This window comes from Mobula birostris, chromosome 18 (assembly GCF_030028105.1).
Source record: "Mobula birostris isolate sMobBir1 chromosome 18, sMobBir1.hap1, whole genome shotgun sequence".
NCBI lineage: Eukaryota > Metazoa > Chordata > Chondrichthyes > Myliobatiformes > Myliobatidae > Mobula > Mobula birostris.
Genome location: NC_092387.1, coordinates 30236856 through 30250190, shown reverse-complemented (window position 1 = coordinate 30250190; position 13335 = coordinate 30236856). Strand labels below are relative to the sequence as shown.

At 43.6% G+C, this 13335-nt stretch overlaps 1 protein-coding gene across 5 annotated transcripts; it reads left to right on the top strand.

Moving 5' to 3' along the window:
• The first annotated feature begins 742 nt into the window (after positions 1-742).
• On the top strand, positions 743-11985 carry dnajc9 (DnaJ (Hsp40) homolog, subfamily C, member 9). 5 transcript variants are annotated; one of them, XM_072282378.1, is made up of 6 exons: positions 743-810; positions 1573-1773; positions 4595-4735; positions 6835-7089; positions 7291-7377; positions 9250-11985. In XM_072282378.1, exons 2-6 carry the CDS (start codon positions 1594-1596, stop codon positions 9364-9366), a joined length of 780 nt encoding a protein of 259 aa, XP_072138479.1. In that variant the 5' UTR covers positions 743-810; positions 1573-1593; the 3' UTR covers positions 9367-11985. The 5 variants fall into 5 exon arrangements, with proteins under 5 accessions (XP_072138479.1, XP_072138480.1, XP_072138481.1 ...); XM_072282379.1 differs by lacking the exon at positions 743-810 and adding an exon at positions 824-924; XM_072282380.1 differs by lacking the exon at positions 743-810 and adding an exon at positions 947-969.
• The last annotated feature ends 1350 nt before the right edge of the window (positions 11986-13335 follow it).

Genomic DNA, 13335 nt, shown 5'->3' with positions numbered 1-13335 from the left:
GAGAAAATCCTATCTTCCACCACCCTACCATGATGAAGTTCTCAGATCCCCTTTCAGGTCATACTGTTCACCTTAGAACCATGTGCTCTATTTTCAGACACCTTCCCTGTGGGTAAAGGTTTCCCACTAACATTTGTAACTTTACACCCCTGTCAGGTTCCCCCTCGGCCTCCTCCACTCCTACGAAAACAAACCCAACTCCATCCCAGGCAATGTCCTGCTGAAGCTACTTCCTCTCCGGTGTAACCGCATACCTCCTACAACGTGACAAACAGAATTGCACATCATACATGTCCCCGCAGGTTGTTCTGCGCTGTGCGCTGCCTTCACCAACCCATCTAACCTGGGCTGCACTTCCCTCTTCATCAACACTCCCTAAATTCAGACCATCTATGTCCCACCTTCCTCACTACCCACTGACCCACCTCCCTCCTCCTCCACACGCCTACCCCGTCCCGCCCGGTCCTCATCCACAACCTCTGCCCCACCTCCCTTCTCAGGATCCCCCTCACGTTAAGATTGACGGGACTTCTTCACTCAGAGGGAGGTGTGAGTGCGGAACGAGCTGCCAGATGCGAGTTCGATTTCAACATTTAAGAGAAATTTCGATAGGTACATGGACGGGAGGACTAGGCAGATTAATGGTTCGGCACGGACTAGATGGGCCGAAGGGTCTCTTTCTGTGCTGACTCCTCCCCACCCCCCTCGTAGTTCTCCTTCACTGCGCAGTCGCTGAACCGCTCGGCAGTACTTCCGGTGCGCGGCGAAGTCCTTCCGTGCGGGAAAATTTGGACTGGCGGGAAGTCGGTGGTGAGGGACAAACTGGGTCCGGTGGCGTTCGGGGTTTGACCGGGTGGCGGGGGGAATGGCTGCGGTGTGAGGGCCGAGGGCGGCGCCTGTGCGATACGACGTGATGTGTTGAAGGTGGGAAGTTGATGACCAACTGTGGCCGGGCCTGACCTCCCCCGGGTGAGGGCGTCTGTATGTAGCGGCCGCCCTGCCACTCGGTGACCGGGACCTGGCCGCTCAGCCCGTCCTCCCCATCCAGTGGCAGCTGCGTTCCTTCAACACCCCTGCCCTGCTCTGACTCTGGCGCTTAAATCCCTTCATCTCCGTTCGGTGAGTCCGTCCTGTGACCGAGCTCCATAGAACGCCCTCTCACCCATCGGATACAGATATCCACAGGGTGCCCACCTTCTGCCTGAACGCTGCCTTCTCTCGGTGTTGAATGACCAACCTGTTATTCTGAGGTTCTGAAAGCTTCCACCAGGGGAAGCATCAGTCAAGCCATATGTGAATTCTCTCTGTTTCATTGAGCACCCCCCCCCCTCATTTTTTCAAGTCTGGAGTGGCCCAAACTAGTTATATTTCCTCATCCAACATACTCACCATCCTAGAAATTGTACTCCCACATTAACAGGTACATTCTACCTTCAGTCGGGAAATCAGGTTCGTGGATAATGTAGTCTCACCAGCGCTGTGTATAATAAGAGCTAGTTGACTTAACCCTCTTGCAATAAAAGCAGAGCTGTCTTTTTTTTTACTTCCTCGTTGTATTTTGCTGTGTGACAGGTGCCTGAAACTAGCTTGGCTATGGGGCTCCTGGAACAGTGTGAGGAGGTGTTTGGTACCTCAGACCTGTATCAAGTGTTGGGCGTTAAGACAGGGGCCTCGGAGGGAGAGATCCGGAGGGGATATCGGAAGATTTCTCTCCAGGTTCACCCTGATCGAGTTACAGAGGCGGAGAAGGAAGCAGCCACTCAGAAGTTCCAGGTATATTCTGCCATGGTTAAGGTATTGTTGTCCGGGGCAATACAGGTTATATGAATATTTCAGTTTTGTTTGGAAATAAATCAGATAGTGAGAGACCTTGTTTGATCACCACAGTATTGAGAGTTTGGTCTCCATCATGGTACTATGTTACGGAAGCTAATTAATACCTGGATCAGTCACAGCCTGCATTTTGGTTATGGAATACAAATCAGGTTATTTTAGAATTATATGAAACAAGTTGGAGAACAGAACAAGACCAGATCAATTGGTGCATAATGTCTGTGCCGATCATGGTTTCATGTTTAACTGAACTTCTCTGCACATGATCCATCTCCCTCCATTCCCAGCAGGTCACTGTGGCTGTCAAAATACCATTGTCATGTCTGCCTCCATCACCACCCTGGCAACCTGTTCTAGGCACCAGCTCCTCTCTGTAAAAAATAAACATGCCCTGCTCATCTTTAGAATCTCCCTCTCCTCTTAAATCTATACCCTCTAGTTTTTGACATTTCTATCTTGGTGGAGTGAAAGACTACCCTGTCTTGTAATTTTATAAAACCTCCACCGTGTCTCCCCTCAGTTTCTGAATATCTAGAGGAAAAAAATACACTTTTGTCCAATATCTCCTTGTGGCTAACCCTGTATAATCCAGACGGCATCCTGGTGAACTTTTTCTACACCCTTCCAAAGCCTCCACATCCTTCCTATAGTGGAACAACCAGAACTGCACGCAGTGCCCAAATGTAGCCTAATCGAAGTTTTATACAGCGTCAATATGTTTTCCTGAACATGGATTAAGTGTCCCAACAAATGAAGACAAGCGTGAAAATGCTGCCTTTACACCCGTACCTACTTGTGCTTGGGGCCCTAAGGTTCCTCTGTCCATCAATGCTTCCAAGGTTCTTGGCATTAACTATTTACATTAGACCTAGTAAAATAGACAGCTCACACTTAACCAGATTAAAGGCCATCTGCCATTTCTCCACCCGCACCTCTAACTGATCTGTATCCTTTGACAACCTTCTTCACTATTTCCACTAATTTTTGTGTCATTGCAAACGTATTAACCCAACCACCTATATTTTTGTCTGACATTTTATATTCAAGATATCGCAAACAAAAGATGTCTCAACACGGTTACTTGTGGACCAACCCTCTCAACCACTATCGTCTGTCTTTTATGGCCAAGCCAATTTTGAATCTAATCTACCAAATCACCATGGATCCTTTATGCCTAAATTTTCCTGTTTAGTCTACCAGGAGGGACCTTGGTAAATGCCTCACTAAAGTCCTCGTAGACAACATCTGCTGCCCTACCCCCATCAGTCTTTTTTACCTCCTCAAAAAGCTCAACCAAGTTTGTAAGATGTGACTTGCCCTGCATAAAAGCAAACTGACTGTCCCTAATAAGCAAATACTTTTGCAAATGTAAGTTCAATCTCTATCTGACAACTTCCCTATAACTGGTCTATAGTTTCTAGGATTATCCCCATAACCCTTCCCAAAGGAATGATGTTGGTTCATCTCTAGAGAGTGTGCAGTGACCTTTGTCAAGACCCCAGCAACAACCTCTGGTGCCTTGCTGAAGAACCAGGTATAGATCACATCAGACCCCAAGGACTTACCCTCCTTAATGTTCTTCAGTGGACCAAATACCATAAGTACTTTGATCTCAACGTGCCCTAGATTGTTCGCATACTTCATAATGATTTCAGTGTTCTTTTCCTTGGTGAGTACCAGTGCAAAATACTTGTTTCATGCTTCGCCCTCATTCTCTGGCTCCAGGTACAACTTCTCTCTGTTATCCTTGAGTGATCCTACCTACTCCCTAGCTGCCCTCTTGTTTCTAATGTATGTATAATATGCCTTTGGATTTTCCATAGTCCTATTCAACAAGGGCATTCCATGACCCCTTTTGACCCTCCTAATTCCCTGCTTGAGATCTTTTGTGCTTTCTTTATATTCCTTGAGGGCCATGTCTGATTTTAGTTTCCCAGACTATGCATTTTTTTTTTTGTTTTTAACTAATTGTCTAAATTTTTATCATTCAAGGTTACTGAACATTGCCATCATTGTCTTTCCTACTTACTGAAACATGCTTCTCCTGAATTCTGATCAGCTGGTCTTTGAACAACTCCCAGATGTCAGATGTGGCCTTGCACAATAACAACTTCTCCCAGTCTTCTCTCCCCAGCTCCTGCTTAATAATGTTTTAATTTTCCTTCTCCAAGTTTCACACATTGTGCACAAAGTGCAGGCTTATCCTCATTCATGACCATCTTAAAACTTAAGGAGTTGTGACCACTCTTCCCAAAATGCTCTCTCATGGAAATCATAGTCAACTGGCCAGCTTTCCTTCCTAATGCAAAGTCTAGTCTGGCCTCTCCTCTAGATTGATTGTACATAATTTTGAAATTATTGGAAATCATAGTTCATACACACATTCTCATTCCACACACAGGCCTGCTAGTATCACAACCGAAGTCACTTGAAACATATTTCTCCCAACATCTCCCCATAGTAGCACTCCCAGTAATGCTCAATCCTGGACTAAACTCTCATTGTAGTTCCATGTTTTCTTCGGATCATGTCTGGAATTGATTCTCCCCGAAGTTACCCAGCACTCCATCTATTGAAGAAAAGAAATCTCAATCATTCACCTCTCCCAATATCGGAGACTCCCCAGTGACAAAGTCTTCCCAATTCCCAAGTTTAAACTGAAATCTTCCTATGGTCCCAAAGCAACCAGAATGTATCTTTTTTTCTGTCTCCGAGTCCTGGTTATTATTTGCAAGTTAATTATTACTTGTCCTTCTAACAGATCTTGGGTAAAGCTTACACTGTTCTGAGCGACAAGGAGCAGCGTGCAGTGTATGATGAGCAAGGTATAGTGGATGATGAAGCAGATGCCTTAACACAGGATCGTGACTGGGAAGCTTATTGGAGACTTCTGTTTAAAAAGGTGACTTTAATAGAAATATGACAGACTTGAAATTAAGGGGCTCGGGAACTGATGTGAAGCATCAGGGATCTTTGAGGAACTGTTCGACAAAGCCTATTGAGATTCATTCTCACAGCACTCTGGCCAGATTGCTCCTTCGCACGACACATAATTCTGGCCAGAGCTCCTAGGATCTCATGGCCCTGAAGGGAATATCAGGCTTATCCCTTTTGAGGTAAAATGGTGTGCTGAGATTTGTTGTCATAGTTTATAAAGACCTATCTGTTACAGTTTCTGTGCATTAGTTGCTTGGGAGTACAGCATATATAGTGAAGATGGTGTTGGTTGTTACCCTCCACATACACTTTATAATGAAATCATAAATGAAGCAAAACCAAGTTGCCAGTGAATGTTCTTTACCAATCTACCCATGCCCCTCTAAACCTCCTAGTCCTCACCTTAAACCATGCCCCCCTGGTCTTAGACATGTCAGAACGTTTTTCCTAAGCTTGTAATAATTTTGTATATATCTGTCTGATCCACTCATAAATCCATGCCAATTATCCTTGATCAATCCCTTCCTTTCCAATTGTAGGTTAATGCTGTGCCTCAGGACAATTATTAGAAAATAAACCTTACAATGAAGAGTCTCAGCTTGAGATGTCAACCATTTATTCTCCTCCAGAGATGTTGCCTTACTTGCTGAGTTCCTCCAGCATTTTGTATGTGCTGCTCATAATTTCCAGCATCTGCAGAATCTTAAAGATTAACTTTCGATGTCACAGTATTCTCCTCCCTATCAGATCTGCCCCCTCCATTGACTCTTTTAAGTCCGGGCTCAAAATTTACCTTTATTCACGAGTGTTTGAATCTTCCTGATGTGGCTGATTTTTGGCTTGTGCCCAGGCTCATGTGTTGTTTATTTTGTGCCTATAAGTTGTGCGCCTTGTTTATATCTGTGTTTCTTGTATTTGTGAATTTAGCTACCAGGTATGGTTTGTACAGCACTTTGGTCAACATGGGTTGTTTTTAAATGTGCTTTATAAATAAATTTGACTTGACTTGACATTTACATCAAAACATGTAGTGAAATGTGTTCTTTGCGTCAAGTCAAATCAAATCAGCGTGGATTATACTGGGCAGTCATACTTCTGGCAACATACATACCCACAACTCACTAACCATAACTGTACATCTTTGGAATGTGAGCATCTGGAGGAACCCACACAGTCACAGGGAGAATGTACAAACTCCCTACAGGCAGTGGCTGGAATTGAACCCCGATCTTACAGGCACTGCTGTGAAGCATTGCACTAACCTCTGAGCAACTGAGCCGCCCACCTCTTGTGCTTAGGAACGTTAGTTAGACAGACTGGCCGGTAACTTCCAAACTTGCGTCTGATGCCCTTCAATGAAGGTAACAGAGAATGCAGGAAATGCTCAAGCGGTCAGACATTGGAGGAATGAGAATCAAAATCAGCCTCTGAGATCATTGTCACCCCATTTCATCAGAAGGGTTATCAAACTGAAATATTGATTCTGCTCCTCTGAAAACAGGTGCTGTCTGACCTGCCAAGTGTTTCCAGCATTTCTGTTCTCTACTCATTTACAGGGATGCCTAAACAGTAAAACTCCTGTAATCCAGTATATTGATCGCTGGGAAATCCGATTGATTTTGGTATCAGGCTCCCCCTTTGATGAGTGTGAGCAGAGCACAAGGCCAGAGCCAGGGTCCAGGGTGCTTGCTTCTTTCAATTTACTTTGATATCTTGAAATTTACAAGTAACAACTGGCCAGTTTCTGCTGTCTACTCCCTTTAAACTCACTGGTGAATATGTTGCACCACTGTGTAGCAAGTGTAAAACAAAATTAATTAGGAGTATCTGCAGGTATCAACAGGAGTAACGTTCAATAATCCTGGAACACAGAATCTGGCACCAAAGAAGTCACTCAGATGCAGGATTACTATAACTGAATGCCGTGTGATATAACATTGCTCTTGGCACCTGTACGTACATGTGCACGTCGTCCTTCAGGTTTAGTTAGATGTGGTTTTTTGGCATTGTACTGGACTGCCAGCTTCCTGAGTGACCTTATCACACGTAATTTATTGTGCCCAGATTACATTTGATGATATTAAGAACTTTGAAGACAAGTACAAAGGATCTGAAGAGGAGATGACGGATATAAAACAGGCATATATGGAATTTAAGGGGGACATGGACTGCATCATGGAGTCGGTGTTATGTGCAACGATTGGGGATGAACCACGGATACGAGAAGTCCTAGAGACTGCCATCAAAGCACAAGAGCTTCCAGCATACGCTGCATTTACCAAAGAGAGCAAAAGTAAACAGAGAGCACGCAAGAGGCAGGTAAAGAAGCAAGTACTTCAATTTGGGATTAATCTAATTTTTCCAAGATATTCAGGCATAGAAACTAGAAAAATATATAATAGATGTATATTTCATGTTTCTATATTTCTTCTGTTTCTCACTCGCACTAATATCATTATGTTAATTTTGCTGTGCATATTTTATGTTAATTTATGTTTATCATGCACATCTTCATGTCAGGGTGACAGGGAAGCTAAAGAAGCAGAAGCAGCGAGACTGGAATTGGGGCTGGAGGATGGGGATGACTCCCTCAAAGCACTGATCCAGGTACGTGAGACAGCAGGCTTGCTGACACACTCAGACCTGGAGTTTGTCTCCTGCCATTGTAATCTTTAATATACAGCCTATCTTCTCACTTAAGTTTTGAAAATTATTTAAATGAACTCATACTCCTAAAGTTCATGGACTCTCAAACTAACCTGGCAACAGGAGAGAAAGAAAAGTGGGTGTGAAATATCACTGTATGAGAAGATTAAGAACAGTATTGTTTTGTAAGTTTGTAAAGGACAGTAAGTTAATTGGGAAGAATAAAGTCCATAAGGGTCCAAGTGGTAATTTTGTGCATGGGAAATGGAGGTGATATAACATAGTTCACAGTGGATAACTTCCCGGGGCCTGATGAAATGTATCACAGGCAGCTGTGGGAGGTGAGGAACAAGGTTGCTGGGTCATGAGCGAGGTGCAAATGCACAGCAAGTGTGGTAGCCTCCTTCAAGCAGGTCAGAAGGGGTAAGACAGGAAATTACAGGTCTATGAGTCTAACCACTTATTAGACTCATTTCTAAGGGACAGGATAAATCCGTGTTTAGGACAGAAAAAATATTCAACATAGGTTTGTTGGGGAGTGACCTGCCTGGCACATTTGAGCTTATCAAAGAGATAAGAAAATGTCTTGATAAGAACCGTGTGGGTAATGTAGTCTACATGGACTTCAGTAAAGCCTCTAGCAAGCTCCAACGTGGGAGACAGGTTCGAAAGGTAAAACCCACGGGCTATTAGAAAAACTGGATCCAAAGCTGTTTTTGTAATACGAAGGTGGCTTCTATCAGCTGGAGGACATGATGGGGTGAGGATCAGTTTTACAAAACAAGTGCTTGAAATAAGCAACACATCAGTCAACCAGAATTGACACAGGATCTTTGTTAATTTTGTTCCTACTTCCTAAGATGCTGCCTGACTTGAATATGCAAAGAATGGTGTGATATTGACCACGTACAGCAGTAGGGATGAGATATCCTTTGTTTAACAAGTTTGGCACAACATCAAGAGTGAAACTGCTAGATAACCTAGTAAAGTGAGAGACTTCACTTTAGACTAAGAAAGAATAGAAAAGCACTCGTAAGCATTAAAATTTTGAATCCATGAAAGTGCAAAGAGGTCTGTGCATGTAGATCATGGAAAATAGTCAAGTGGCTAAAAGAATATAACACCTTGTCTGGAGGGCTGCAAATTAAGGCAGGTAAAGTCATATCAAATCATAGAATTGTTACTGTACAGAATGCTCCACATACAACTCCCTAAGTAAAGCAGCCCATGCTGGACTGCAACAAGAACTAGTAGTGGCCTGGTGAGTGTCAAGTTACACTTGCAACAGCTGGATACCAGGCAAATATATTTCCAGCAAGAATTTCACCATCACCTCAAGGCAGACATTAAAAAGCTGGCTTTTCTAATGTAAAACAATTAATAAGTCACTTAGTTTACTGTCTTCAGCCTGGAATTATTCACCTGACATGTGTCTCACCCATTTTTTGCCCCTTTAATTATTATGAATTTGAGGGATGATTTGTTGAAGTTTTTCAATTAGTTATGTGAATTTATGTAGAAAAGCTTAGCTTTGGAACCAAGGATTAGGGTTTTGGTCTGAAAGTTGGAGCAGTCCTCTCAGAAGCATAGCTACATACAACTCTTTCTTTAGTAAAGAATAAGTTATTGTAGAGTAAGAGTAAGTAAGTGTGGGATAAAAGCAGGTCAATGGAATTAGGTTTCAGATCAACCATTGGGCACATTGGCAGAATAGTGTCTGAATGGTGTCTCCAGTTCCTGTGGTCTCACCTCAGTTGATGTGGGAACAGGTTGTGTTTGAAGGAGATTCTTTAAGCTTTAGTTGAGTTTCTAATGATATCTTTATATCCTCAGAAGAAGCAGAAGGACCGAGAGAAGGAAATGAACAGTTTCTTGGCTGCAATGGAGGCCAAATACTGTGGAAAGTCCGCAAAAGGTGGGAAAAAAGCTACCAAAAAAGGGAAGAAATAAAAAATCATCTGTGATGATGCCCTACCTTCAGATGGAACGACAGTAGTCCAGTAGTCTCAGAGTTCTGGAATGAGAAGAGCTGGTATTGCTATGATGACTTTAGTTGTCTGCCTTGAACAACTCATGTACTCTGACTTTTTTCCTGAGAGTTACTGTTCCCACTAACCTTGTTACATAGTCCATGCTGAACTGTTCTCCCTCCACAGTGCATCTGTTGAGATGTAAAGGGAGAGGAATCCTGATCAAATGGTTGTGTTTTGTAGTAATATGTTTCCAGGAAATAGTCACTTTTGGATGCAACCATTATTTAAATGACAGTTCTGTGTTGATAACATTATAATGAAATACAAAATACTTAATTATTTGCCGAATGTTTCACTGAACCCTATATTGACACACATCCCAATCCCGATTTTATAACTGACAGATCTCTCCAGTGACGTTAAGTGAAAGCCTGTGTTGCCTCCCCTCCTCTCCATCTCCTCCATGAGTGTAAAAGTACTTGCTGTAGTAAGTTCCACCAGTTATCTTCTGCACTGATTAGCACATGCAGGAATGGAAACCCTTTTTAATTCAGACTTTATCAATTCTTAAGTGCTTCTTACAAACCTGTAACGTAAGTATTTTTAAGTAAAAAAAAAGGAAAGGTACGTTACATCTGGAGTTTCTCCAGTCAGCGGATGATTTCCCTCCACGCTTCTGTGACGTAGTAGGGAACAGCATACGAGGCAAGTTACAGCAGTGGTTTGCCATTGCCTTCTGCCGGGTGAGTGTCCAAACAGATCACCAGCTCATAACCCAGCACGGATGGAAAGCGTGCAGGGGAGCCAGCTGGATTTGAACTCGGGAGCTTTCATCCCGAAGTCCGACGCTGATGCCACTACGCCACAGTAACACACATAAAATGCTGGAAGAACTCAGTGGGTCAGACAGTGTCTGTGGAGATAAATAAATCGGTGACATTTCGGTCCAAGACCTTTCTTCAGGCCTGGAAAGGAAGGGAGAAGACCCCAGAATTCAAAGGTGGGAGGCGGGGAAGGAAGGTAGCTAGAAGGTGAAACCAAGTAGGTGGGAAAGGTAAAGGGCTGGAGAGGAAGGAAACGAGCGTGGACCATGGGCGAAAGGGAAGAAGGAGGTGATAGGTAAGGAGAAGAGGGCAGAGTGGGGAATAGAAGAAGAGGGAAGGTGGAGGGGTAAAATATTGGAAGGCGAAATCAATATCCATGCCATCAGTTTGGAGGCTACCTGCACAGAATATCCTGTGTTGCTGCTCCACCCTGAGAGAGGCCTCATTGTGGCAAAAGAGGAGGCCATGGACCGACATGTCAGAATGGGAATGGGGATAGGAATTTAAATGGTTGGCCACTAGAAAATTCTGTTTTTTGTGGAGGTGCTTGACAAAGCAGTCCCCCAATTTTTGTTGGGCTTCACCAATATTAAGGCTGCATTGAGAGCACCTAATACAATAGATGATCCCAACAGACCCATAGGGGAAGTGTTGCCTCACCTTGAAGAACTGCCTGAGGCCCTGAATGGAGGTGAATGGGCAAGGGTAGCACTCCTGTTGCAGGGATATGTGCCAGGAAGGAGATTTGTGAGGAGGGATAAATGGGCAAGGGAGTCACGGAGAGACTGGGTGGGGGAGGTAAAGATGTGTTTGGTGGTAAGATTCCATTGAAGATGGCAGATCGCAAAAAATGATGTGTTGGATGCAGAGGCTCATGGGGTGGTAGGAGAGGACAAGAGGAACTCTTTCTGTTGAGGCGGGAAGATGGGGTGACCGCGGATGTCTGGGAAATGGAGGAGACACAGGTGAGGGCAGCATCAGCAGAGGAAAGGAAACCCCATTCTTTGAAGAAGGAGGAGATTTCTGATGCCCTGGAAAGGAAAGCTTCAGCCTGGAAGCATGGCAGAGATTAATTGAATAAAGGGAATAGCATTTTTACAGGAGGTGGTGGGAAGAAGTGTAATCAAGACAGCCATGGAGTTTTTCCCATTCTTTGAAGATATTTCTGGGTGCTGGGCAAAATTATAAAAAAGTGTTGAGTGATTAGATTGTTAGCTTGACTCTTGAATGAACATTTAATTTTGTTAAGTAAATGGTTCATAATGTGATACTTTCTCACACAATTTGTTCTTCAATAATGTAGCACTCTTTGCTTACTGTGCCCATTCCATCATCCAGTCTGTATCTTCTTGACATCTGCCAATATCTTCTTTATGCCATGGACTCCTACCATTAACCAAGGGGTTTGACGACCCCTGATGTAGTAAACCAGCAGATTAAAGTTCGTTGTTGAAAAGTTTATTTTCCCAAAGAGTTAGGGGTTCTGAAGTCACTGAAATAATATGAAAGCTGACACTCATTTGAAGTACTGCAGAGCGTTAAAGTGAGAGTAGTCTAAATCGCTCTGTTTTTAGCTGGTATGGACATGATAGGCCAAATGACTCCTGTTCTCAGCTAATGATAAAGACAAGTAATTCTGTGTACCAGCTCTGCTACCTTCAGGGATCAGGATGTGCATGCCAATATCATACTTTGCTTTCTGGTATCCAATCAATAGTTTCTTGTTCTACATTTTGTTTTGCATCTGTGGAATAAATTGCATTTGTCTGCCACATTTTTGTCCACAATATTACTTCACTGAAATTTTTCCCCATTGGAACTGCCAATCCTAGTATCATCCACAACTTTGTAGACTCCATCAGAAGCAGCATTGATGCACACCGAAGAAACAAGTCCGGCCTCCCAGTTCCTGAAACTCACACCTACCCTTAGCTTTCACATTCTACTATTTAATCAGTTTTGGATTTAGTGTTGCTCTCCCATGAGCTTTTCTGATCAGTCGGCCATATGAAATTTTATAGAGCATTACAGGACAGTACAGGCTCTTTGGCCCACAACGTGCACCTTTTAACCAACTCCTAAGATTAATCTAACCCTTTCCTCCTACACAACCCTCCATTTTGCTATCACTGCCTGTCTTAAGAATTTCGTAAGTGCCCCGAATGTATCTGACTCTACCACCATTCCTGGCAGAGTGTTCCACGCACACACCACCCTCTTCTTACTCTGAAGAGCTTACTTCTGGCATCCGCCTGATACTTTCTTACAATCACTTTAAAATTATGCCCCTTGTATTAGTCATTTCCGGCCTTGGAAAAAGTCTCTGAATATCCACTCATTCTATGCTGCTCATCATCTTGTACACCTGTATCAAGTTACTTCTCATCCTCCTCCACTCCAGAGACTAAAGACCTAGCCCGCTCAACTTAACCTCATAAGACGTGCTCTGTAAACCAGGCAGCAGCCTGGTAAATCTGCACCCTCTCTAAAGCTTTTCTATAATGAAGCGACCAGAACTGAACAGAATATTCCAAATGAGGTCCAACCAGGTTTTTATAGAGCTGGAACATTTCCTCGCAGTGCTTGAATTTGCTCACCTGACTAATAAAGATCCACACACTAAAGTCAGAGTTTACATCAGTGGGGTTCAGTTATTTTTGGGGAGAGTTAAACTGATGGCCCAGATCTTTTCAGAGGGCCCTAGCATGTACACAGAACCCATCTCCCTCAAAGGTCTCCCTCCCACAGTTCAGTCTGCTCTATGGTCCTGTCTCATCATGGAGTCGGGTGGAGGAGTGCCAGCTTCCTGGAGTTGGGTTACAGAACTGATCTGGCCACTGACCCCATTCTGGATACGACCCGGAGCAGTTTCAATGACCTCAGACTCGTTTCAGTGGTGAGGCCATCTCCAGGGGTTGGGGGAGTCTGCAGATATGATTCACCAATTAGTGGGGTAAATTGATAGTTGCCATGGCAACATAGCGGTTAGTGTGCCGCTATTACAGCTCGGAGTTCAGAGTTCAATTCCAACGTCATTTGTAAGGAGTTTCTTTTTCAATATTTTTATTAATCACTTGCATAGACGAATACAAAATACATTATGATATTATGGAAACAGAAAC

What these genes read in the sequence shown, in the direction of transcription:
- dnajc9 (XM_072282378.1), top strand. Translation starts at nt 1,594, where the DNA reads ATGGGGCTCCTGGAACAGTGTGAGGAGGTGTTTGGTACCTCAGACCTG. An exon ending in CAGCCACTCAGAAGTTCCAG is followed by an intron (nt 1,774 to 4,594) that starts GTATATTCTGCC and finishes TCCTTCTAACAG; the next exon opens with ATCTTGGGTAAAGCTTACAC. An exon ending in AGAGAGCACGCAAGAGGCAG is followed by an intron (nt 7,090 to 7,290) that starts GTAAAGAAGCAA and finishes TCTTCATGTCAG; the next exon opens with GGTGACAGGGAAGCTAAAGA.